Source organism: Mirounga angustirostris, unplaced genomic scaffold, assembly GCF_029215605.1.
Source record: "Mirounga angustirostris isolate CCGP_5_RB_7025 unplaced genomic scaffold, mMirAng1.0.hap1 SCAF_13, whole genome shotgun sequence".
Taxonomy (NCBI): domain Eukaryota; kingdom Metazoa; phylum Chordata; class Mammalia; order Carnivora; family Phocidae; genus Mirounga; species Mirounga angustirostris.
Window position 1 is genome coordinate 538,248 of NW_026991721.1, and position 25,749 is coordinate 563,996.

The 25,749-nt window shown below is 60.7% G+C and overlaps 2 protein-coding genes across 5 annotated transcripts; one reads left to right on the forward strand and one right to left on the reverse strand.

The window, feature by feature from the left end:
- The first annotated feature begins 452 nt into the window (after positions 1–452).
- TALDO1 (transaldolase 1) lies at positions 453–9,670 on the forward strand. Its single transcript, XM_045892957.3, has 8 exons — positions 453–613; positions 3,813–3,936; positions 5,330–5,437; positions 5,694–5,825; positions 8,329–8,504; positions 8,646–8,843; positions 9,083–9,228; positions 9,474–9,670. The coding sequence occupies exons 1-8, from the start codon at positions 517–519 to the stop codon at positions 9,504–9,506; spliced, it is 1,014 nt and encodes a 337-aa protein (XP_045748913.2). The 5' UTR covers positions 453–516; the 3' UTR covers positions 9,507–9,670.
- Positions 9,671–10,919: 1,249 nt separating this feature from the next.
- Positions 10,920–18,208, reverse strand: GATD1 (glutamine amidotransferase class 1 domain containing 1). 4 transcript variants are annotated; one of them, XM_045892958.3, is made up of 8 exons: positions 18,054–18,202; positions 16,153–16,229; positions 15,518–15,623; positions 14,826–14,933; positions 13,880–13,974; positions 13,087–13,180; positions 12,817–12,928; positions 10,920–12,725 (listed from the first exon to the last, which is right to left on the reverse strand). In XM_045892958.3, exons 1-8 carry the CDS (start codon positions 18,115–18,117, stop codon positions 12,719–12,721), a joined length of 663 nt encoding a protein of 220 aa, XP_045748914.1. In that variant the 5' UTR covers positions 18,118–18,202; the 3' UTR covers positions 10,920–12,718. The 4 variants fall into 4 exon arrangements, with proteins under 4 accessions (XP_045748914.1, XP_064432005.1, XP_064432006.1 ...); XM_064575935.1 differs by lacking the exon at positions 13,087–13,180; XM_045892959.3 differs by lacking the exon at positions 10,920–12,725 and having other exon boundaries at positions 12,732–12,928.
- Positions 18,209–25,749: the final 7,541 nt, after the last annotated feature.

Here is a 25,749-nt window from a genome sequence, read left to right on the forward strand (position 1 = left end):
TTTCCTTACAACCTCAAATTTGGGGATTTCTTTGAGACTGACCTCGGAGCCCCCTATCTCTCTCTCCCTACCTAGCCCGCCTGTCCCTTTCTCAATGGGGCGCCCCGTGGGAGCTCTGACGCCCGGGGTGGGGGGGATGGGGAGCATCACGCCAGGGTCCAATCACTCCGGGGGACACACCGCTCAGGGGCGCATCGCTCCGGGAAGTGCATCATTGGAGGCGGGCACGCCGTTTGGGGGGCACATAGCTCCGGGAGCGCATCCCTCGGGGGGCACAGCTGGCGATGAGGAGGGGACACCGCTCTAAGGATGCAGGGCTCGAGGGAGAGAGGAGCACGGATGCCCGGCCGCGGTCTCCCGGCGGTACTGCCCCCGAACCTGGGCGTGGTCTCGGGGCGGGGCGGCGCCCTGTGGCGGACGCGCCGTCGGCCCCGCCCTCCGCGCCGCTCCCGGATTGGCTGGCATGCAGGTGCCCCCGGGGCATTGTGGGCCGCCGCGCTCGGTCTCCGCTTCGCCATGTCGGGCTCCCCCGTGAAGCGGCAGAGGATGGAGAGCGCGCTGGACCAGCTCAAGCAGTTCACCACCGTGGTGGCCGACACGGGCGACTTCCGCGGTGAGGCGCGCGGGGCCCCGAGCTCCGGGACGCGCGCCGACTGGCCGTGCTGGGGGCGCATGTTCGTGGACGTTGAGAGCCGGCGGGGCCCGGGGCGGGCACCGGGGAGGGGGCCCGGGGGGGCGCGGGCCCGGGGGGGGGCATCGGGAGTCCTGAGGGGGCGCGGGCCCATGCCCGGAGGTGAGGAGGGGGCGCAGGGGCTGGGGAAGGGGGCAGGGGTGAGGGCACGGGGCTCCCTCCGAGCTGTTGGAAAGCCCTGGGGGGAGCCTCCAGCGTCAGTGGGTCCTGGGAAGCTTGCAGGGCTTTTGCGCCGAGGAGGAGGTTCGAGGTGGAGCTGGAGCGAATTTCGGCCCAGACCACTTGGCAGATGGTGACTCCTGAGCAGGAACTCGAGTTAGTTCTGGGCCCAGAAAGACCAGAAATGACAGGCCGGCTTTTGTAATCTCCTGTTGCACATACTTTGCACCCTGCTCGGGGCAGCCCGGCGGCCCAAGGCGGGGCCGCGGAGCCCGCGGGCAGAACGCAGTGCACGGAGGAAAGCGAAGTTCCGGTACCGGGGACCTGCCGTTGCTGGGTTTGCGTTGTGCTGGTGGGAGAGAAGTGGGGAAGGATCATCCGTCGGTCCTGAGAGTGCCCAGCCTGAACGGGCCCCCGCCCTGCTCTGCTGTGAACAAACAAGATTTTCAGGAAAACCGTGAAAGGCTGCACCGAAATGAGCACTGTAGAACTGACTTCCTTTCTTTTCTGCTTTCTCACGGCGGCTTGAGAAACAGGCTTTATTAGTTCTCTTTGGTAACGCTGAGTAAGAGGATTGTTTATCTAGCTGAGCGGAGGAGAGCGAACACCCACTTTCGGCGGCTTACCCGATCACCGTCGGTCCGGCCTGTAGGCTGTCAGACGTCCCCCCGTGGGCTGGCTCTGGGGGAGCTCCTGCTCCCGTGCCCTTTCATCAGACCTCTGGGCACTGACCTAAGTAGGATAGAGTGTGCTGGAAACGTGGCCGCACCTTTTCTGTGCCTGTTTCCACTTCCTCTTTTCTTTTTTTTTAAGACTTTATTTATTTATTTGACAGAGAGAGACAGCGAGAGAGGGAACACAAGCAGGGGGAGCGGCAGAGGGAGAAGCAGGCTCCCCGAGGAGCAGAGAGCCTGATGCAGGGCTCGATCCCGGGACCCTGGGTTCAGGACCGGAGCCCAAGGCAGACGCTTCACCAGCTGAGCCACCCAGGCGCCCCTCTGTTTCCCCTTCTTAACACTTAGAATCATTTTCCCTCTTTGCTTCTTTGCCAGAGCCTTGGTCTGTATTGCTTCCTGTGGCTCTCCCTGGAGAGGAGCCTTGGGGGAACACTTGTTCTTTTTCCCTTCCTAGAAATATCTAAATCCATGTGCTGACATTTTTCATTTTAATGAATATTCGCAACTTTGTAAGAATACAGTAGTTAATGATGTATACCCATAAACATGGCATAGTTGCAAATCCAGCATTTGGTTTTGTGGTCATTTTATGAACTGAAGTTTCTTACCTTTGGCAGGGGCTGGGGGGTGGGTCCTAGGCTGCTGTGAAAATATAATCAAAGCCATGGATACCCTCCCCAGAACAGTGCCCCCGCCCCCTGCAGTTTCACATTCAATTTAAGGGTCCCTGGACCCTAAAGCCCATCTGTTGACCCCAGCTGAGTATTACTTTTGTTTTTAAGTTTGTCAGAAGTCAACCTTGTCAAGGCCTAATTTTATGTAATAAAAGGCACTATTCAGTACATCCCTCCATGAGATTTGAGCCTGCAAAAATACCAGTCCAGAACATTTTCTTCCTTCCTTTTTTCCTCCCTCCCTCCCTTCCTTTTTCTCTTCCTCTCTTCCTCTCTTTCTGTCTTTCTTACAGGCTCCATGCCCGGTGTGGAGTCCAACATGAGGCCTGAACTCCTGACCCTGAGATCAAGACCTGAGCTGAGAGGCACCTGGGTGGCTCAGTCGGTTAATTGGTGGGCGCTTGATTTCAGCTCAGGTCATGATCTCAGGGTGGTGAGATGAGCCTCGCATCAGCCTCCACACTCAGCAGGGAGTCTGCTTGAGAGTCTCTCTCCCTCTGCCCCCCCATCTAAAATAAATAAATAAATCATTTTTAAAAATATTTATTTATTTATTTATTTTAGAGAGACAGAGTGGGAAGTGGGGAGGGGCAGAGGGAGAGAGACTCTCTGAGCAGACAGACTCCCTGCCGAGCGTGGAGCCTGATCCAGGGCTTGATCCCGTGACCCTGAGATCATGACCTGAGCCAAAACCAAGAGTCGGATGCTTAACCGACAGAGCCACCCAGGGGCCCCAGGAGCACTTTCTCTTAAGTTATTACTTTGAAATATAGACTCACAGGAAGTGGCCAAATTAGCCTGTCGAGTCCCATGCATCCTTCACCTGCTGTCCCCCAGTGGCGATACGCTCTGTGACCGTGGTGTGAGGTTGGCACCAGCACGACCCTATAAAGAGGCTGCAGGCCTGGCCCCGTTCACCATGCAAGCCTGAGTGGGGGTGGGGCACGGCATTCCCCGCAGTGGTTTCACAACATGAACAGATTCGGCCCCTTGTGCGCCGGACAGCCGCCCCCCTCCCTGTTCTCGGCAGCCGCCAGTCGGTTCTCCATCTCTGTAGTTTTGTCATCAAAGCATCCTTTGAAAGCACGAGTCTGCCAAATGGATTTACTGAGCCCGCTAATGGTCTGGAGCAGATGTGTTTGTGAGGGTGCGTGGCCGTGGGCTGGCTCAGCCTCTGGTCGGCGAGCCTGCAGGTTGGGCTCCGCGGGTTTCCTGTCATTGCCGGCTTGTTACTAAGAGCTGACGTGGTGCGGGAAGGAAGAAGGCCGTGCGTGGGTGCAGCCGCGTGCCCTCACTGTCGCTGGCCTGGGCGCCAGGCGCCTGCCCGTGCTAGTTTGGCCGCAGGAAGTGCCCTCCGGCTGTGCCCGCTGCCTGCCTCGCCCCACAGTGGGAAAGTCAGCTCCTACAGGGGCACCTCGGATCTCTGGTCCCATCTTGGTAGCACCTGTGTTGTGCAGACAGCCTCTGGGACAGGGAGATGCGGTGAAGTGCCCCCGCTCCCCGGCTGGAAAACACGCTGGCCTCGGCTGGTGGGCGTGGGGCTTAGAGGGGCTCTTCCGTGGCAGAGGAGCACTCCACTCACTCTCCTGCTGTCCAAAATTCTCTGCCTAGCCATCGAAGAGTACAAGCCCCAGGATGCCACCACCAACCCTTCCCTGATGCTGGCTGCGGCGCAGATGCCAGCCTACCAGGAGCTGGTGGAGGAGGCCATTGCTTACGGCCGGCGGCTGGGCGGGTGAGCTGGCGGGGGGGGGGGGGCGCAGTCGGCCACACTGGCCCCCGGCTGTTACCTCCTTAACGGCATTTTAGTTCTTGGATGTCTTAGACTCAAGGAAAGAAAGCTGGGTTTCTTTATGTTTATTTATTTATTTTTAAAGATTTTATTTATTTATTTGAGAGAGAGAGAACGAGAGACAGCTGGAGAGGGAGGAGGGTCAGAGGGAGGAGAAGCAGACCCCCCACCGAGCAGGGAGCCCGATGCGGGACTCCATCCCGGGACTCCAGGATCATGACCCCAGCGGAAGACAGTCGCTTAACCGACTGAGCCACCCAGGCGCCCCTCTTTATGTTTATTTTTATCAACTTTATCAAAGTGTTATTTACATGTAGTAAACTGCCACCGTAGTAAGTGTCCAGTTCAATGAATTGTTTACAGGACCGTGTACTCCCTACAAACACCACCCCAGTTAAAGTGCAGCACCCCAAAGTCCCCTTGCCCCCTTTAGGGTGGTGAGTGTCCCGGCCCTGGCAGGCACTGACCTGCTCTCTGTCGTTTTATCGTCTTGTAACAGCTTTGCTGCAGGAAGATTCGCTAAGTGCTCAGTTCAGTTTGTTCTGGTAAATTTTTTCAGTGGTGCAGCTGTCACCGCAATCCAGTCTAGAATGTTCCCTGGTGCCCATTCACAGTCCGTGCCTGCTCCTCCCCCAGGCAAGCGCAGGCTGGCTTTCCTCGCCCTTTCCCTGATGGCACTTTCCATCTCCATGGGGGTGATAGTGCCCCGCTGGGCGGGTACCTGCAGGAACCAAGGCACAGGCCGCGTGCGGGAGTGCGGTGCTTGCCGAGTCCTGAGTCCACCCTGCCCTCCACCACACAGCCCGTTGCAGCCAACTGCCTTTCCCTTCTCCAGAGGCTTGCCCTTGCACCTCGTTGCATCGGCAAGGCCTTGGTGCTGTCCCCCGTCCAGCTGCCCCGCGGGTCCTCGCCCATGATGGGCGGGCTGGAGATCGTCCCATGTGCGTTGGGCTAGTGAGGAGCCCTGGGCAGTGGGCCATTTTGGAATACCACGGTGCACTTCACTCGCCTGCCCAGGCAACTTCAGAGAGATTGAAAGGATTATTTTTGTCTAGTGCCATAAGATAGAGGGATTCAATTTGGAATGATGAAAAGTTCCAGAGACGGATGGTGGGGATGGCTGCACGGTGTAAACATACCTAATGCCCCCGAGCTGTGCACCTAGACATGGTTAAAATGATGAATTTTATGCTGTGTGTATTTTACCACAAGTAGGGAAAAAAAGAAGATGAAGGGAAAGGAATTTGCTGCAAAGGAATGAGAGAATTTGTTTTGTAGAATCCTGTGCACTTAAACCTAAAAGCTTTTGACCTAATTTTTTTCCCTTGAATTTCAGGTCGCAAGAGGAACAGGTTAAAAATGCTATCGATAAACTTTTTGTGTTGTTTGGAACAGAAATATTAAAGAAGATTCCAGGCCGTGTATCCACAGAAGTGGATGCCAGGTAAGGACTCAGGGTCCTTGGGGTCAAGGGGCAGAAGCAACTCTCTGGTCCGGAGATGGTGCCTGTGCCCCCTGCTCCGCGATTCGAGTTCAGCCTGAGTTTCTGTGTAAATGCCGGGGAGGAATGTGACCGTGAGTGAGATGGGCTTCCAAGCTGCTCCCCACGGCGGGGCAGAGCAGGCCGCAGGTGCCCACTCGCTCCTCTTTGGTGGGCTTCCGAGGCGGACTGCTCGGCAAGGGGCCTCTTGTTCACACAGGTTGTCCTTTGACAAGGACGCCATGGTGGCCCGAGCCCGGCGTCTCATCGAACTCTACAAGGAAGCCGGGATCAGCAAGGACCGGATCCTTATAAAGCTCTCATCCACCTGGGAAGGAATTCAGGCTGGAAAGTAAGGATCCCCTGTGAGAAGGGGTCTGGTGGGGGCTCTGCTTCCATTCCGGGGCTGGGGGCTGCGCAGCTGTGGGCACGTTCGACCCTCAGTCCAGAGAGGGTCAGCGTGGGGGGCCAGGTCACCACTATCCAGAGAAAAACCAGGCCTCTGGGGGATCCCCAGTCTCCCGTCCCCCGTCTGTATCAGTTATAAAAACCAGCCTGTTGAACCAAACGTGCGGAGCGGGAGAGACCGGAGACTTCCTCCGTGTGTTCTTGCCCAGAGACCACTGACACCTGGACAGCGGTTGGCGAGGGCGTCTCCTCACACGTGCTCGGACCGTCTGTTCACTTGGCCCACTTAGCACCTGCAGCCACTCATCCACCTTCTGTTTCTCTGGCTTTGCTGGTCTGCTTCTTTCACGTCAGTAGGATCTCCTGACATGGGGCCTTTTGTGTCTGGCTTCCCTCACGTGGTGGCGCGTTCAGGGCTGCATCCCTGCTAAGGCTAATGTTCCAGTGGGTCCACACCACACTTTGTGTGTCCACTCACTGTTCCGTGGACACATGGTTATTTCCGCCTTCGGGGCCGTCACGAGTAGTGCTGCTGTGCACATTCGTGCACGGGTTCGGACACACGTGTTCTCTCCCATGGCACCTCCGTGGGAGGGGGGCTGCTGCGTGGAACAGTCCCTCCGTGCTGGGCCGCTCCATGGGCAGCCCGCAGTTCCCACCGGTGCCGTCTGCAGCCCTTCTTCCCTTTTCCGTTTACTCAGATAGTTTTTATTTTTATTTATTTATTTTTTTAATTATTTTTTTTAAAAGATTTTATTTATTTATTTGAGAGAGAGAGCATGAGAGAGGGGAGGGCAGAGGGGGAAGCAGACCCCCCTGCCGAGCAGGGAGCCCGATGCGGGACTCGATCCAGGGACTCCAGGATCATGACCTGAGCCGAAGGCAGTCGCTTAACCAACTGAGCCACCCAGGCGCCCAGTTTTTATTTTTGTCAGTAGTGATTGGAAAAATGTTCTGAGACTTCTAGAAATTATTCCTGACACCAAGTCAGCCGGTCCCGCTCACCAGCGCCCTTTCCCCAGAGCCCTCTGGCAGCTGGTCACACCAGCAACAATCTCCTAAGTCCTTGAGCGGGCAAATCAGAGTAGCGCAGCCAAGCTCAAGAGAAACTGCCGATAAAACAGAAACTTAGAGGAGGCTGCAAATGCCAAGGTCTCAGGCATCGGCGCCCGTGGTCACTCACGCTGCTAAACTGAGGTCCAGATCAGAGCGGGCGGAGCATGTCCGAGCAGCTCCCGGGGCCGTGGCCACACAGTTTCATAAGGCTGCAAACGTCCCTGCAGCAGGGTCAACACGAGCGTGCTTCGGCCTGCGAGGTGGAGTGGGGCGGGAAGGGTGGCTGGGGACACGTCCCTGCTTGGCGGCGTGGCTAAGCGGCGCCCGGGGTCGCAGGAGCTCACGGCGGGAGTCACGGCGGCGCAGGGCTGGCTGCTTCCAGATGAGCTCTAAGCTCTCTGCAGGGGTTGCTCGCGGCCAGATCCGTCTCACGGCTTGCGCAGCTTTGTCTCACGACATCCCGGTGCTGAAGGTGGACGGACGGTCTTGTCCTGGGTGAATCTCCCCTCCTAGGCTGTTTTCCCCAGTCTGTCTTCCGTCTCACGCTTTTGGTAAAGTCACCTTCCCGGAGCGCCCCATTCGCCGCTTCCGAAAATGCACGGCGTTTCGCCAGGCAGGTCAGACCAGCACAGCTGCTGGGTCTCGTCGAGGCCTCCCACGGGCCAGCCGGAGCTGCGGGCACCTACACCGGGCACGCAGGCCCTGGGAGAGGCTGGCCCCTGCAGGGCTCCCGGGCCAGTGCCACCGCCGCCTCCGAGGCCTCGTTCTCTGCAGCCACACTTTGTGAACACCGCCGGGTGGCACAGGCCACAGGCCCCTCTGAAGCTGTCCCGGGGGGAGAAACACGGCCAGAGGGGCCTGAGCACAGGCTCAGCCGTCACGGCCCACTCCCCGGCACGTGACTGTGTGGGCACTGCCCTCCCCTCAGGGCTCAACCCCAGGATGTCCGGTGGACTGGGGGGCGGGCGGGGGGCTGCAGGTGCGGGTGGGACAGAGGGCAGGGCGGCACTGCGGTCAGCGGGGACTCCGCGGTCTCCGGCCCCGGCAAGCTCTGCGGTGAGCCAGGGGCCCAGGTGCGGGTGCCCGTCTCCGGGCCAGGGAGACCCACTGTGGCTCTCGGGGGGCCTCTCTTGCCGTTGTCCCTGTTTGTAAACGTGGGTTTGATGGAGAAAATTCCGGTCACCGTAGCCCACCGGGCAGAGGGCCCCCTGGTGAGCGTTGCGCCTGTGCTGTGGGGGGGGGGGGGGGGGGGGGGCGGCCCGGCTGTGGGGAGGCACTCCTGAGCAGCTTCCCCACCGAACGGGGGCGCTGTCTGGCTGTGCCCACGGGAGCGCCCATGCCGCCTGTGGACCCACAGGCCCGGCCTTGCTCAGCCTGCCCTGTCCCCCCAGGGAGCTGGAGGAGCGGCACGGCATCCACTGCAACATGACGCTGCTCTTCTCCTTCGCCCAGGCCGTGGCCTGCGCCGAGGCCGGAGTGACACTCATCTCCCCCTTTGTGGGGCGCATCCTCGACTGGCATGTGGCCAACACAGACAAGAAATCCTACGAGCCCCTGGAGGACCCTGGTGAGTAGCCCGTTGAAGGAACGGGGTGAGGGGCTCTGCTGGGTGGAGGGGACACAGCGGTGGCAGCTCTGGGCCGTGCTGTGGGCGGGCACCGCTGTCGGCGTCCTGGAGGCCGTTCAGGAACGCAGCGTGTCGCCCCAGGAGTGAAGAGCGTCACCAAGATCTACAACTATTACAAGAAGTTTGACTACAAGACCATCGTCATGGGCGCCTCCTTCCGCAACACCGGCGAGATCAAAGCGCTGGCAGGCTGCGACTTCCTCACCATCTCGCCCAAGCTCCTGGGGGAGCTGCTCAAGGACAACAGCAAGCTGGCCCCTGTGCTGTCGGTCAAGGCAGGTAAGCCCTCTGGCCCTTGGCTTGCGGCCGCCTTCACCCTGCTCGCCTTCACCCTGCTCTCCGAGGGCATAGGCGATGGACTGGCCTGAGGCAGCCTGGGTCCCGCCCATCGCGGGAGCCCCGCTGGGGCCCTGCGGAGAAGAGATGCCCGGCAGCACCAACCCCAAGGGGGTGGGATGGGCGGGGCTGCAGGCGGGGGAAGGGCGGCTGTGGGAGGCCCCAGTGCCTGTCCTCCCCAGCCCAGGCCAGCAACCTGGAGAAGATTCACCTGGATGAAAAGGCCTTCCGCTGGCTGCACAACGAGGACCAGATGGCCGTGGAGAAGCTCTCGGACGGGATCCGGAAGTTTGCTGTGGATGCTGTGAAGCTCGAGCGGATGCTGATGGTGAGTGCCCCAGGCTCGGGGGCGGAGCTGGAAGGTTCTGGGGGACTGGGGGTGTCGGCTCCCCTGGCCGCCTGGACTCTGCCCCACAGGTTCCGGGCCAGCCGCTGGTGGGCACCCTTGTAAGGAGGCCATGACTCCCCGTCCGTGGCAGCCCCGACCATGGGCCTTACCCCTTCCTGCGCAGGAGGCAGGGGTGCGGGGCAAGTGGGCAAGTTTCCTGGCATCTCTCACGCTCTCCCTTCTAGGATCGCATGTTCAGCACCGAGAACGGAAAATAGCACCATGCCTGAGCCGGACCACAGACCTGTGCCCTCTGAGTTGGGGCTGACTGCACATGCCATGTGATGAATTTTGCATTTTTTACCAATTGGGGCAGGGATGGATCATAGATTCTATGTAAAATTTTGCCTAAGTAATTAAAGCAGTCACTTTTCTTGTGCTACATTGCTTTTTCTGGCTCCAGTCCCTTTCCCCTCGGCACCAGCTGCCCCAGGCTTTGGCTCCAACGTGGCTCCAGCTGGGGTGACACAGCCAGGGACGGTCCCGCACCTCAGCCATGAGCCTCTGCTGGGCAGCAAGCCCGGAGCCTGGGAGGCCTTGGACTTTGGTAGTGGGCAGGGGGTCCCAGGGGCTCCAGCCAGGCCGCCCTGGTGCTCAGCTCCTGTGTGGAGCAGTGGTGCCACCTTGTGGGGACGGTTTGGTGTGCACGGGCTCTGGAGCAGCTTCTGCTCGTGACCTGCTGCAGGGGGAAGGGCTTGGTGGGGGCAGCCACGGCTGTCCCTGGGGTAGCCCCGCCCACTCCCACCCCCCAACCCCCAGGACCAGCCTGTTCTTGGAACAGAGCAGAACAGGCACAGCCTGCAGGGATGGAGGAGGCCGGGGCGGCCACCTCAGGTCTGCAGGCAGAGACAGGTGGCAGGGCCAGGCCTGGTCAGACACTGCCCTGGGTACCACTAAGGGACTGCTCTGCACAGCTTTCTGCAGGGATGCCAGGAGCATCCTGTGTCGGGGTCAGAGCACCCAGGCTGGCGGCTGGTTCTGGAGCAGCCCCCTTGGCCACCTCCCCAAGGGCAGGAACAGCACAGCACACACAGTGCCGGGCCCTGGGGAGAGGACCCACGGAGGGCGCACAAGCCTGGCCCCAGCAGGTCCAGCCTATGCTGAGAGCGCCCCCCTAGGGTGTGCAGGAGGCAGCTGGGTGTCCGAGTGCTGGGCAGGGCCTTGCGCCCGTCTGGCTGTGTCCCAGCCCTCGGCGGACGGGCAGGTGGCGGCCAGCTGGTCAACAGACTGCACCCCAGGATGTGTGCACGCATGTGACTGGACGCAGCTAAAACACATCAAGCCCACCCACCCACTCACATGTACAAGCTGTGGATTTTAACAGAGACCTGCAGACCACAGAGACTGGCTGTTGGGTGTAAAGATGTTACCGTCTGAAGCAGTCTCTACACCCCACGTGGGGCACAAATCCACCCCAAGGCGGAGTTGCGTGCTCGCCGACTGAGCCGGCCGGGCGCCCCGACCCCCTAGCCTTAGAACATTCTCATCACCCTGAAAGGAGGCGTCCTGTTCATTTTCACCCCCTGCCCCTTGACTACTTCTACTGGATTTTCTGGCTATTTCATGTAAATGGACTCACACACACTCTTGAGGTCTGGCTTCTTTGCAGGACGCAGTCAAGATTCAGTCTGTGCAATGTTATCAGGACTTTATTCCTTTTCCTGGCCAAATCACGTTCCGCCACATGGACATTAGCATTGTCTGGTAAAGAACACCAGGGGAACTACAATTTGCTTAAAGCGTTTGTTACTGTGGGTGATGCCGCGACATTCGGGCGTCACTTCTGTGGGGCTGTCAGTTATTTCTGGTGGGCGGACGGCACGTGGGGACATCCCAGAACAGCAGCCAGCCTGGGGTGTCTGCACCCTCTCTAAGCCTGGAGGCTGCCCCAGCCCTGCACCCCGCACCCGGCAAAGCCAGGAGCGAGCCGCCGCGGCCACCCAGGGCACAGGGCTGTGTGGGGTGCCCGCCCCACACCCTGATGTGGAACCCAGGAGTAGTCTGGCCGATCTCGGCAAGTGTTATTAGCTCTTCGCAGATCACACAGATGGAGCCCAGAAGGCGTGATCTTTAAAAAAGCTTTTGTCCAGAGACGTCGATCACCCTGTGGCGATAACTGAGGCACAGAGTAGGACCCAGGCCTCTCGATGGAGCTGGCCAGCCTGGCCATGGCGTCAGGAGCTCCTGATACAGTCCCCCCCAGAAAACATCCAACAGAGGAGAGGGTGGGAGCATCTCCGCACACTCTATGGTGGCGGAAGCGACCTGGGACTCGGGGGGTGCCTCGCCTCCTTCCTCCTCCTCTGTTCTGAGGGATTGGATACAGCAGAGCCAGACAAGCCAAGTCTGGGCGGGAAACAAGCAAAGGTGGGACCCACAAGAGGAACTGCCCAGCTCCCGGAGGCCCCATCCAAGGGCCACGGCCCAGGCTGGCCCCCGAGACCAGAGGGTGATCTGGCCGTGCCAGGAAGGAGCATCCCCAGCACAGGCCTGTCGGGGCCTGGGTGGTGGGGACCGACCGGCACCCCACATGTAGCCCCAGGGTGGTTGCTCCCCAGGCCTCTTGCCCAGTAGGGTCTGTGCTTTGGTCACGTCTACCTCGAAAGCCCTGGAGCAGCTACAAACCCACAGGCCACGCAGGCAGGGCCATGGGTGAGCAGCGCGGCTTCCTGAAGACCCGATTAAACGCGTCTCTCTCAACATCAGAAGCGATGGCCTCACGTGGTGTCACCATCACACTCGAAACCACACACCAAACAAGGATTAAAATTAGGGCAGCTCCTTCAGCACCGGAAGGTCTGGTGCCGGTCTGGGGGCTGGGAGCTTGCGTCCACCACAAGCCGCGCCCCCCCTGCCCCCCCGCCCCTGCCTTGGGCAAGTGGAAAGTGCTGAGCCAGCTCCAGCCTGCCGGACCACGGCTCCCCCCACACCCAGAGGAATGGGGGGCAGCACAGAGGCCTGGGCAGTCCTCAACGCACAAAATGGGATCCTGGTGCCGCCAGAGAGGCTCAGCCTGGGTGGCCAGGGACAGGCAGAGGGGAGGGGCCAGCCGGCAGTGCGCGGGAAGACCACGGGGGCCAAGACCCACACCAGGACCCCCCTGGCCGACTCACTCGGACCAGCTCTCCGTGCTAAGCTCACGTGGAATTCTCAGCGACCACCTGATGGCCCTGAGCCCCCCAGCTGTGTCCCAAGGAGAGCAAATGGCCTGGGGGTTGGGAGGTCGACCCCTCCGCCAGAGGGGACACTCTGCAGGGCTGATTCTCGGGGGCCTCCAACAATCCCACCGGGTCAGGTTGGGGTGTCTGAAAGTCACTCTCCAGGGCTGTCACGGAGACGGGGCCCCTGGACGCCTGGGGAATCCAGCCATCTCCAGGGACGCCTGGGCGGTCTGGAGGCGGCGGCGTCCACTGGCGGGCGGGAAGCCATCTCACTTCCTGCAGGACGGGTCAGGTCAAGGCCCAGGCTCCCGCAAAGGGCTGGTCAGCAGCCCACATCCCGCCCGCCACCCCGTCCACGGCTCCTCACCGGCTGCCGCAGAGAAAGAGCAGGCTGTGCATGGCTGGGACGGTGGAGCCGGCGTTCTGGCCTGTGACAAGGTGGCGGTCCAGCACCACGTGCACGGCGTCGGGCTCACTGGCTGCGGGAGGTCCCGAGGGTGCGGGCCTCAGATGGGGTCACGGGCCAGGCACGCCCTGACAACCAGCCCCCATTCCCTCCCAGGGACCCCCAGAGCCCTAGGCAGCCTGTCTGGGTCTGAGCTGCAGCCCCTGGCCGGGTCCCCCACCCCCCGCTCACCACTGAAGCTGGCGCCCGCGTCCTTCACAAAGTCCTCCACGATGAGGGGCAGGCGGGCAAAGCCAGGCGCCCTGACGAGCTCATACACGGAGGGCTGTGGGGGACAGGGGTTCCCGCCCCCACGTCAGGGCACCATGGCCTCCACGGTCGCCCCTCCCCTGGCATCAGGGCCAGTGAGCGAGCCCGGCAGGTGGCCTCAGGGCCGAGACCCCCAGTGGGCGATGGGCAGAAGAGCAAGGCACAGAGTCCCAGGAGGGGGGTGGTGTGGCTACAGCCACACTGAGGTCGTGCCCCTGAGGCTCTCCTCCCCACCCCCAACCTGCCCCCTGCACCACCCGCCAGGCTGGCCCCATGCAGCCCCAAGTCCTCGCAGTTTAGACCCTCCCTCCGGCCCCCTATCCAGCTAGGCCCTCTCCCCAACTCCAGGCCCTGCATCCAACCTTCCTGGCCCCGAAGGGTGTCGTGCACATGACACGCACAAAAGTCACGTCTCAACCCGACCCCAGCTCCTTCCCAGGGACCACGATGTTGCCTCCTACCCCACCAAGAGCCCCCCCAGTGCTTCCCTCCCCACATCCAGAGCACGGGCCGGGCCTTGGGGGCCATCCTGGATGTCAGCAGGGGAGGGGAGGGGAGAGCACAACTGTTGGCCTGGGGCCGGCATTCTCCATGATCCTGGTCTGGGCAAGTGACCGTCACCCCTGCCAGAGGGGACACTCCCTGAGCTTTCAAGCACATCGCAGGTCTCTGACGCCTGTCTACAGCCTGGGACCCTCCCCTGCATGACACTCACCCCCGTGACGCTGTAACCTTGGAAGACCCAGGATCGGTCCTCGTTGGTGGCACAGCACAGGGCGGCGACGCCATGGCCCACCGCGCAGATGGGCTCTGGAAGCACAGGCAGGGCTGAGGCCCTGGACGCCTCCGGGGCCCCTGCCCCTCTCCCGCCACCTCCCGCCTCAGAGCTCCCCCGCACACGGTCAGCTCCAGGACGAGGCTCACAGCCGTTGCAAAGTTTTGGCGGCCGAAACACAGGCACAAGCAGTCACGAGGCTGCGGCAGGCCCAGTGACCAAGCCCTGGAGCGTGCCGCCCCCACAGACCGTGGCGTGGCCTGCAGTGCTGCAAACGTCCCAGCACACGGCCTGCACCAGCACGCGTGCCGCCTGCCTGGGACACCCTCCCGTCGCTCCCCGTCCTTCCACTGCCCTACCATTCCCACGGTGGCGGCGGCGGCCGGGAACAATGACTCTCTGTCCAGACCGTGCTGGAAACGGAGGCCCTGTTCCCACTAACAAAAGACACTGTGTGGAGCCCCCGGGTTTCTGTCCGTTGGTCCCTAATGAGCATCTTGTCCCCATCCCGCCAACGTGCCCGGCACAGCCCAAAGTCAGGCCCGGGCAGCACGCCACATCTCCACGGCCCCTGCTGGCCTCAAACCCTGAAGCCCACGAAGAACAAGCCAGCACGTTGCCCGCCCACCTCAGAGGAAGTTGGGGGGTGGGCAGCCACCAGCCCCCATGGAAGGCGGGCAGAGCGTACCCAGGGTAGCGACCTGAGGGGCGCCCCACCTCGAATGTGTGCACCCGTGCCCTCCAGGGCCCAAATCAGAGGCTCTTCATATCTGCCCTGTCTGGCCCCTGAAACATCCCCTCTGGCCTCTCCTGGCTGCTGGTCGAGCCCCATTTCTCATGAACCTACAAAGCCCCTATCCACACCCCAGTCCCACGGGTCACTTACTGCTCTCTGAGCGAAAATGCTGGAGGATGCGGGCCAGGGAGCCACTGCTGGCCAAGTCGGCCAGCGCCCCAGGACAGCTGGGAATCAGGAGGGCGTGGTACCTGGCACCTACGGGGAGATCACAGGCAGGTCAGTCACAGCAAGGTCGCTGGCTGGGGCCAGCCCCCCAGGAGACGGTGGCGGTGGCGCCACACGCCATCATTTGTCATTTCTCCCCACACGGGCTAAGGCTCCCGAGACCCAGAAGCCATCCCTGCCTTTTCCGTGTCTCCCTGTGCAGCCACCTCTCTCCCCTATTTATTTTTTTACCTTTTTTTAAAGATTTTATTTATTTATTTGACAGAGAGAGATAGCGAGAGCAGGAACACAAGTAGGGGAAGTGGGAGAGGGAGAAGCAGACTCCCGCTGAGCAGGGAGCCCGACGCGGGGCTCGATCCCAGGACCCTGGGACCATGACCTGAGCCGAAGGCAGACACTTAATGAATGAGCCACCCAGGCGCCCCCACCTCTCTCCCCTAGACAGAGAACTCTGGGCCCAGGATTCAGGACTGGACGCTGCCCTGGATAGTCACAGCACTTCGTGGCAAGCCCTGAGTGCATCAGAAGCAGAAGAGAGCGCTTTGGAGGCCACAAACCCACCTGGAATCGCCACAACCCAAAGCCCCAAGGTCTCAGCACCCTGGGCCCCTCACCATCAATGGACTCCAGCTTGGCAGGGTTGGCATATGCCTTGAGGCGGAAATCCTGCACCCAGCGAGCATTGCTCTCGTTCACGTCCACGAAGTCCATGGTCTTCCCCTGTAAGAGGACCCAGAGTCTGCAGGCCAGGGGCGGACACCCCTCTGCTGGCTCACGGGGGCTTGAAATGCTGACAAGAGCTCGGGCACAGCCCAGCCCCCTCACCCAGCTGTGCCACAACCCACCCCCAGCTGCCCCCTGTGGGCCTCAGTCCCCCACCTATAAAGTGGAGCTACTGTCCCCTTGGGGATGACAACACAAGCAAAGGGACCAACATGTAACCCATCGCTGCCATGACCCCCAGGTGCCACGCCAGAGAAGAGAACTCCTGGTGGAAGGTCTGTGCCACCCTTGCTCCTATATGCAGGTGCTGACCCATGACGAGAGGTCTCCCTTGCCACAGGTGGGGCCAGAGCCCAGGAAACAGGGACCAGAGCTTGATGATGCCACCAAGGACCTAACCCTCAGCCCTGCCACCTCTCTTGGGGTCACACCAGCCTCAGGCTCCCTCCTCCTCCCAGGGAGTGACAGCACTCTTCCAAGCCTTGCCTCCAAACAGGTACAGACCCCATGGGTCTGGCTGACTCACCCCAGGGGTGGCCACCTGCAGGTTGAAGGTGGCGCTGGCCAGCGAGAAACAGTGGAGGAAGGACTGGGCAGACACACCTGCAAGGTGAACACAGCTCTAAAAAGGCCACTACTGGGCTCTGTGGGCAGGAAGAGGGGCTGCAGGGCACAAGTGTCCCTGTCTCAGCCTGGAGTCTGCCCCCACCCAAGGCCCACCTCACCGACCTGGGGCAGCAGCCCCAGCCCACAGGCCCCACTCCCCGCAGGACGGGCTCTCTACCCAGGCTGGCCACTAAAAGCCTCTCCAGAAGGCAAACCCAAGTGCAAGGTCCCCCCAACCACTCACTGAACCACCAGTGACCGAGCCAACCCCCCCACCCCCAGCACTCAGCCAGGGAGAGGCCACAGTTGTGGGGCTGTGGAAAGTGTCAGCAAGAACATGGGTGCATTCCGACCCACCCCCCCACCCCCACGAGCTGGCCCACCCTCATCCTCAATTTAGGACACTTGGCCTCTGCTCACAAGGCTCCTGGACCCTGCCCCCATCCCCAGTGCTGCTCACAGCCCTCTTCTGCCCATTTCCAGTCCAAAAGATTCCTAGGTGTTGGGGGCTGTGGCCCCACCAGGGATATCTGCTTCTAAATGGGCTCGGTGTGCATCCCTCCACCTTTATGTTAATCCTGGACCCAATCCCTAAACCTCATCTTCATCTTTATTCACCCTCACGTGTTAATGAGTATTACTTGCACAGACTGCGTGCATTGAGCAAAGACAGCACCCACAAATCATCCCCAGACTTTGTCTGATTCTGCCTTCAGTTCCTTGAAAACGGCTTCACCCCTCCTCGAAGGTCTCTGGAGGGCCCCCTCTTGCCTACACTGCCCTAGTGGCCTTTTCAGAGCTGTGTCCCCTCCCCAGGGCACAGCCACGCCAGTCAACCCCTCTTCACCCTTACCCCACTCCAACCAGCCACCTCTGGTAACCCCAGCCCGCCTCTCCAGGACTGAGCCCCGCTCCTGATGGCTCCTTCCACCTCACACTGGGCACAGCGCTTAGGGCCCCTGGGGCTCGGCACACAGTGACTCCTCCACCTGCAATCCTCCCTCCCTTGTCCACTTGGGAGGCCAGAGTTCAAGAAGGAGCCCAGGCTCCAGAACCAGACCCCAGGACCCAACCGCGGGTTCCCCACCATGTGACCTCGGCCTCATCACTTCCCTCTGACAAAAGAAAGCACAGGAGAGGACCTGGAAAGTGCTCAGGGCAGTCAGGAGCCTTCCAGCTCGTCTGCTCATCCCTTCCGCACTGGCCCTGAGCGAGGTCTGCCCAGTAACGGCAGACCCCACCACCAGCCGTGCTGCCCTGCGGGAGCCCCACGCCAACCGCACCTGGTACCGCGCACGGCAGGACTGAGGGGTTCTCTGCCTCTGCACACCTCCGCCCCCAGGACAGCCCCTTCTCCAGCCCCTCAGCGCCTGGCCACAGGCTCACGGCCCACCTGCCGGCCCACCTGCCCGCCAAGGCCCGTGGTCCCACCCGCCGCCGTCCCCCGCAGCTCCTCGGAAAGCCCACCGCCCCTCACCACACCCTAGCCTGCCCGTCCAGGACAGCAAGCCCCGGCACGTGACGCACGGGGGCCCCCACACTCCAGCAGCTCACGCCCGCGAGGCGGCAGCTGCGGGCGCCACCCCGGACCCGCTCTCCTCCCGCAGAAACGCCGGGCTCCGGGTCCCCCTGCAGTAGGCCAGGGCCCCCGCGCTCCGGCGTGGCCTGGGGAGCCGGGCCAGGCCAGGGACACCGGCAGCGCTCCCTTTCCAAAGAGGGGCTTCCGCCGGCTTCCCCGAAGCGCCGCGAGAGCGGACCGCTCGGGGCCGGCGGGCCCGCCCGCCGGCGCCGCTGGACGCCAGCGGTCCTCGCGAGCCTCACCCTCTGCGGCGCCGCTGGCCACGAGGAGGCAGGCGGGCCGGCTCGACAGTCGCTCGGACGCCATGGGCTCCACCAGGCCGGCGCGGCCTGCGCGTGCGCCAAGTATGGTGCGTGTGTGTGCGCGCGCGCGCGCGCGGCCAGGAAACGCCGGTCACGTGCCGCGGCGTCTGGAGGCGGGGCCGCGAGCGTCGCCGCGCGTGTGCGCCCTCTCTCCTCCCGCCCTGCCGGCCCGGCCCCCTCGGTGGGCGGTGCCGGGGGCGGTGCCGGGGGGCTGGGGGTCGTGCAGGCGGGGCTCGGAGCTTGGCCCCAGGGCCACGGGAGAGAGCGCGGGCCGGCTTCCCCAGCCTGGCGCCTCAGCATCCCTGAGCAGACCCCTGGCCCGGCCCCTGGTCGCAGTCAGGAACACGGTGCCTTCCCCTTTTCCTCGTCCCTTGGGACAGGAGCGTGACCCAGGAGAGAGGACTCCTGCCCTGGACGAGGGTCCCCGTCCCGTGGACGTGGGTCCCTCCCTGTGGATGGACGTCCATCCCTGTAGTTAAGGGCCTCCCCTCAGCGTGCAAGTGTCCCTTCCCGTGGATGATGGTCCCTGCCTCGTGGATTGGGACATTTAACCCTTGATCACTGAGTCCCCCTGCCCAGTGGGACTCATGTCCTGGGGGTGGGGGCTCCGAACATGGATGCATAGAAGGTGCCAGCAGTTTGTTAGTGAGTGAGAAGAGCAGTGGAATGGGCCAGCTAAGAGGGCGAGGAGGTGGGAGGGGTGCGAGCTCAGAGGGGAAATTGGGGAGCACATCCAAGGAGGAAAAAACTTTAAGGAGGACACTCCCCTGGGGCAGAGAGGGCGGGCCTGCAGCGGTTGGTCCTTGGGCGCACAGGGGTGGGAGCCCCGAGACCAGGGAGGGGTCTGCAGGTGTCTGCACCATGCGGGGGCAGGAGGGATAGGTTCTGCCTCACCAGGGTGGTTGTGGGGAGACAGAGGCATCCAGGGTCATGGGGGCTCAGCTGAGTCCCTGGAAGAATATGGGTGTCACTTCCTGAGGTGATTCTGGGTGCTGTTGGGCCGAGCTGCACTTGGAGCGGTGTTTCCATTGATTGTGTGGGAGGCAGTCAGGTGGGTAGACATGTGGGTCATCTGCAGACTGTCAGTGCCCTCTAAGGCCTGGGCAAGAGAGAAGGGAGGCCGGGAGAGGGCCTTGGGCACAAGCTGGTGGTGAAGAGGGACAGTCCCTGCCCTTGGCCCCCACAGGCCACCTTCCAGGACCCCCTGCTTCCAGGGAGGAAGGGCAAGCAGTAGGGTTCCCTCAAGGTCCTGCCAGCCTCTGGTCTGACTAGGGAAAACTGTGTCATGGGTAAGAAACACCAAAGTGGTCGGGGCGAGGCCAAGGTGCCTCTCCTGGGCATGCCTGCCTCCACAACCACTGTCCCTGTCCTCTGCCGATGAGGCCCCACGCTCCCACAGCTCCTGACTACCTGCGTGCGACCCTCAACCTCGGCAGGGCCCTCCCGTCATGAGCGAAGCAGGAGCTAGGGGCTCCTGGCATGGGCAGGGCCTCAGGACAGGGGACAGGAGCCATGTGGACGGGTGGGGGACTTTGGACGGAGGCCCACAGGCCCAAGGTCAGACCATAGGCTAGGCCTAGCCACAGGAAGAGTTTTCTGGGTGTAGGGCAGGCCCCGCACATGCACATTTGTGGGACCAGGGGCTGGAGATGCCAGGCTGCAGCGAGGGCCATGGGATCCTCCTGCTGGCCCAGTGCCCCCTACACCACCCCAGGGCAGCCCTAACGCCTACCTCCTCCTGCATCACAGACCTCATTAAGCCACGCTGGTCTTCTCTGTCACTAAGAGGATAGACGAGGTAGCCTGGCTGCGGCGCTGTGCATCGAGGCTGATGCGTGTGTGCCCACAGGTGGTATGCACCCCACTGTACGCTTGGGTCCTTGCAGGACGCCTGCTGGATGGACCCACCTGCCTGAGCAGAAGCAGACCCTCTAGCCCAGGTCTCCTTGTGCACATAATCCTGCATGTGTCCAGGCCAGTGTGTGTGGGCGGGTCAGTGGCTCCTGGCACAGGCAAGCCTGGAAGGATCCCTCGTGGCATTTGGAGTCGGGGTGGGCAGCCTGCACAGGGGCAGGTGTGGTGATTTGGGGCCTTAGTCTGGGTCTGGCAGTGGCCTGCCTCTCTGTGTGTGCCCCTGTGGACAGTGAGGACTTGAACAAGATGATGCCAGAGGCCCTGTCATGGTGACTGGGGTTAGCCCTTAGTGGGGGTACCCCCCAGATGAGGTTGTGGTCTGTTGCCCTCTACCCTCTTCCTGAGTGGGTTCGCATTCCAGTGCCCCTTATACTCCCTCACGCCCAGCAGGTGAGAAGGGGGATGCTACTCAGGCCCTGCCTTGGGCATGATTGGGGCTGCTGCAGGGGGATCAACTGGCAGTTAGCTCTTCCTCCCAGGGCAGAGCACAGAAGAGCCTCAGGGGACAGAGGGGTCTGCAGCCAGTGGCCCATGTCTGATGACTGTCTCCCGGGAAGGATCCAGGTCTGGGGGAGAAGAGTCTCCCACTTCAAGCCCTGTGGTGGGAGTAACCCCATCCCCAGGCCCTCCCTAGGCCCTTGTCAGAGTCACAGCTGAGGTCCTGATGTGGGACTCATGGGCGTGGAGTTCTAGGGCATCATCTACAAGCTGTTCAGGTGCCTCATCATCCAATAGTGACTGCCTGGGTGGGGGAGGGAAGGTTGGGGGAGGGGGCTTGGGACCGGGCATAGGGGCTCTGCTGCCGTGGAGTGATGCCCTTGAACCTGGGGTTTTGCCTTTGTTCAGGGACCCTGAAACATGAGGTGCAGGGGGTCCCATGACATGTTGTCATGCACCAATCAGAAGGTTTCACTGTTTCATTCCTCTCTCTGGAAATTGCTCCAGATGGAGCAAGGATGGATGGGCGGGGGGCATTTCTGGGGGCCTTTCCAGTAGGCGGGCTGACCAAAGCCTCAGGACCCCCAGGCTCCCTTGCTTCCTTCCTTTCCAGAGTGTGCCTGAGCCGTTCCCTGGCTTGCTACTTCTCCCTCTGAAACACGGGAGCTCTTCTTTGTCTGGCAAACTCCTAACTGTCCTTCAAAGCCCATGGGCACCAGAGGCACCATTTGCCCTCAGAAAGGCACTCCCTGGGGCGCCTGGGTGGCTCAGTTGGTTAAGCGGCTGCCTTCGGCTCAGGTCATGATCCCAGGGTCCTGGGGTCGAGCCCCACATTGGGCTCCCTGCTCAGTGGGAGGCCTGCTTCTCCCTCGCCCTCTGTCTGCCACTCTGCCTACTTGTGCTCTTTCTCTATCTCTGTTAAATAAATAAATAAATAAATAAATAAATAAATAAATAAATAAATAAACAAACAAATAAACAAACAAATAAATAAATAATAAATTTTAAAAAAAGAAGAAGAAAGGCACTCCCTTTCTGAGGACCTCCTAAACTCACAGAGCTTCCCTGAGTGTCCCCCACCCCATTAGGGCAGCCTGATCACTGCATGGACCTCAGACAGGAGACTTGGGACTGGGCTCTCAGGGCCGCTGGCCAGGTGACCCATGTCCTGGGCCCCAGATGCATCCCTCCTCCTAGCAGGGCTCAGGCTTCAGGCTCTTCTTTGGCTGAGGCCGGGCTGGGTGGGATCTGGAGACTTAAACCCCAAGCACTTGTGAGTCATGCAGACCCTGAACCGGACAGCAGAGAGTGGCCGCCCCTAAGGGCATGGGCTGCTGAGGCCAGGGCAGTGGGCTGGGAGCACAGGGTCCCTTCGCCTTCATCACGTGGGACACTGGCAGTAGTTGAGAGGGTGGGAGCTACTGCTTCCATGTCCCTCCCAGGCTGGCAGGGTGTGGGCCGAAGATGTCAGCCAAGTGGGCAGGCAGTTTGGTGGCCTGGAGTGGGGTGACGCGACAGGGGGGTGGGCTGCACGCTGCCCAGGATATTAGGACAGGGATGCATGGGTAGATGGGAGGATCCGGAGGAGTGCCTGAAGGGGGTTCCCCTCAAACCTCCGGTACCACTGTGCCGGGTGGGGGGCGACGGCCCTTCTTCCCTATGGCAGGGAGGGGTCCCAGTGATGCCAGCGTAACACCCTCTGCAACAGCACAGGAGGTGAGCTGCTCTCCTGCTAGGACAGTTGTCCCTTGTGCTGAGGCTGGTGGGTGGTGGACACTCTGTTCACCACCCCTCTGACAGTCCTCAGCAGCCCTCCCTGCACCAGAGACACTGGACAGAGAGGTCCGGGCGCACCAGGGCCAGCCACTGGGACACAGGGAGCCTCTGCCTGTCTGGCCCGGGGACCAGGTGTGAGGTCAGGGAGCCGCAGGGCTGGGGCTGGGGCTGGGGGGGGCTGAAGACCAGGAGTCAGGGAGGACTGACCCGCAGCGGCTGGGGTGAGGCTCGGGAGCAGAGTTGCCTGTCACCCATGCCTTCTGTGGGGTATTGATCACTCTGCCCCAGGGAAGGAAGAAAGGTTGTAGAGGACCCCACTTAGCCCCATGTCCATCTCTGGGGAGGAGGACAGGGTCCGGAGACAGTGGCCAGCTCTTCTCCCTGGTCATGCCAAGAATACATTCTAGGATGGGAGTCCCCAAAGAGGAGTTGCCCACTCTTGGGGGAGGGAAGGGGTGCTAGAGAGAAAAACAAAGTGGGCCCCCCCATGCACACATCTTCTGCATCCTTATAACCTAGCCACCCGGGCCCTACGAAGCCCACCGGAGCACAATGTGGTGTGGGCTGGCGATAGGAAGACCTAAGGTACTGGTACGAAGGCTGAGAGCCCAGGTCTCTGGGGAGTCCCCGTGGTGCCCCAGGGCGGCAGGGTCTTCCTCTGACAGTGCTCCGCCGGTGGACACCACTGTCCCAAGAGATGATGCTCCCACCTGCGTTTTCCTGTTTTCCTGATGGCCTGGAAAGTTGGATTTAGATTTATAGTACATACTTTTTTAAAAAAGATTTTTAAAGTAATCTCTACACCCAACACAGGGCTTGAACTTACAACTTACAAAGATCAAGTCATGTGCTCTACCAGCTGAGCCAACCAGGCACCCCTGTTGTATGTACTTTTTATACACTGAATACTTTTTATAGCTGGTATTTTTTAAGACCTTAAAAGTAGTTCTGTAATAACAATAATTTAAACCGGCCCTGGGGGACTCCTGGGTGGCTCAGTCCGTGAAGCGTCTGCCTTCGGCTCAGGTCATGGTCCCAGGGTCCTGGGATCGAGCCCCGCATCGGGCTCCCTGCTCAGCGGGAATCCTGCTTCTCCCTCTCCCACTCCCCCTGCTCCTCCCTGCTTGTGCTCGCTCATCTCCCTCATGCTCCCTGTCACTATCTTTGATTCTCTGTCTCAAAACAAAACAAAACAAAACAAAACCAAAAAAAAAACCCAGCCCTGGACATCCCTAAGAGTTTGCTTCATTTTGGAAAGGTCCCTACATTACTCAAGTTTAGGGACACAATGAGACAGAAGCTGAGCATCAGAACCCCACATGGGGCCCAGGGACCTCAGCTAACCTAGTCTTACAGTCCCAGGGAGGGGATTCCAGGAGCTGAGTGTGTGTGTGAAATTAGAAATAAAGAAACAGGAGATCATCGCCAAGGGCTACCACAAAGCTACACGGACAGGTAGTGGTGTTAGCTGACCCAGGCTCAGAACAGGCCTGGCTGGGCTGAGAAGTGAGAGGCGAGGCAGCAGCCTCAGGCTCGCAGGGACCATCCTCATCCTGTGCTCCATCGGATCTGCTGATGGAAAAGAAGTCACATTGGATCTCCAGCTCACTCCATGCACAAAACCTAAGGTCCACTGATAGATTGAAACATGACATTTACTAAACATGAGCAAATGCCAAGAATATTAGCCTGAAATAAGGAAGAGTATCCGTCCTCCTAACCGAGATCCCAAAGTGTATATGGTAAGGGGAACGGGAGTTACGTGTGATAAACTCAGACTTTAGAACTTCTGTGCTCAGGAGACAGAGCAAAAGGGAAGCCAGCCACTGAGCAAAGATGTTTGCAGTTCGGCAAAGGCTCGGTAGGCAAAACATGTAGAGAAGTCCTCCAAATAAATGAGAAGAAGGCATTCCATCCAATAGAAAAATGGACAAATAGCACCAACAGGAAAAATCACAGAAGGCAAGACCCAAATGGCCAAGAACTTTGTGAAGAGAAGTACATTAGATCCGTGCAAAGAGAAACAACCAGAAGAGGCCAGTTTGCCTCAGTTGGACTAGCAAAATCTAGTGTTTCACCCTGCCCTGTGTCACCACGGTGAGGGGAGCAGTGCCCTCACGGCCAACCCCCGGGCTCCAGCCGGAGCAGCCGGGTTTAAGATGCCCCCACCGTGCGGCCCAGCAATCCAGCTGCCGGAGTGTACCCAAGAGAAGAGACTGCAGGGTCTTGAAGAGACATGTGCGCATCCCCATTCACAGCAGTGTTAACTCACAGCAGCGGAAAGGTGGAAACAGCCCAAGTGTCGTCGACGGACGAGCGGATAAACGTGGTCCATCCACACACCGGACCGTCACTCAGCCTGAACACGGAGGGACACGCTGACACCTGCCAGAGCGTGGATGGACCTGGGGGACGTGATGCTGAGTGAGATAGGCCAGACACAGAGGGACAAGTACTGCAGGATTCCCCCCGCATGAGGTCCTTAGAGTCTCCAGATTCACAGGGAACAGAGTGGACGGTGGGCGCCAGGGGAGGGGCAGGGGTCGGTGACTCAGGGGGACAGAGAGTGGACGGTGGGTGCCGGGGGAGGGGTGGGGGTCGGTGTCTCAGGGGGACAGAGAGTGGACGGTGGGCGCCGGGGCCGGGGGAGGGATGGGGGTCAGTGTCTCACAGGGACAGTTTCCATTTGGGAGGTTGGAAAGTTCTGGAAACCATTGGTAAGGGCGGCTGCACATCATGAATGTGCTTAGTGGCCCTGAACTGTGCATTTGATATAGCTAAGATGGTAAATTTTATGTTATGTGTATTTTACCACAATAAAACAAAAGAAAGATATGCATGCGATACACACACACATCCCACCCCAGAGACACCAGGCACCGGGCGAATTACAAGGATTTTCATCACTGCTCTATTTGGAAACAAGCTCAGTGTCCTGTGAAATGACGAACACGAGGGGCGACTTCGGGTGGAGTACCCATGTTGAGGGGCCAAGCTCTGGACTTCTGGTTGAAGATGACAGAGCTCGTGCTCACGGTGCAAGCCACAGAATGGAGAAAGGGGGAGAGGGGACCGCACAGCCAAAGGGCGGCTGCCCTGGCCCCTGCGGGGCAGGGGGCTGGAGGCTGGACCTCTGGCCTGCGTCTGCCCTGCTCCACAGCCCCCCACCCTGTGTGGCCGGCTCTGGCCAGGTGGCTCAAGGACTCTGAGGAGCTGGTGGTGTGGGGGGGGTCAGGAGGAGGTTCCAGGACTCGGAGGAGGGGCGTGCCTGGGCGAGGATGTCAGGTCTGTTTTGAACTTCCAAAGAAGTTCTCGGGACTTGCCTGGGCCTGATATGCGGGTACAGGGACCAGGCGTGCCACTCTGGGAGGGTGGGTACCAGGAAAAGAAGGGAAGGGCATGCCCCCCAACATGTCAGCTCCAAGAGGGTGGGGGCAGGAGGGGCCCAGGGTGACAAAGCTCCCAGGAGTGCTTCTGGGTCCAGCAGGGCCTTGCTCCCCCAGACCCT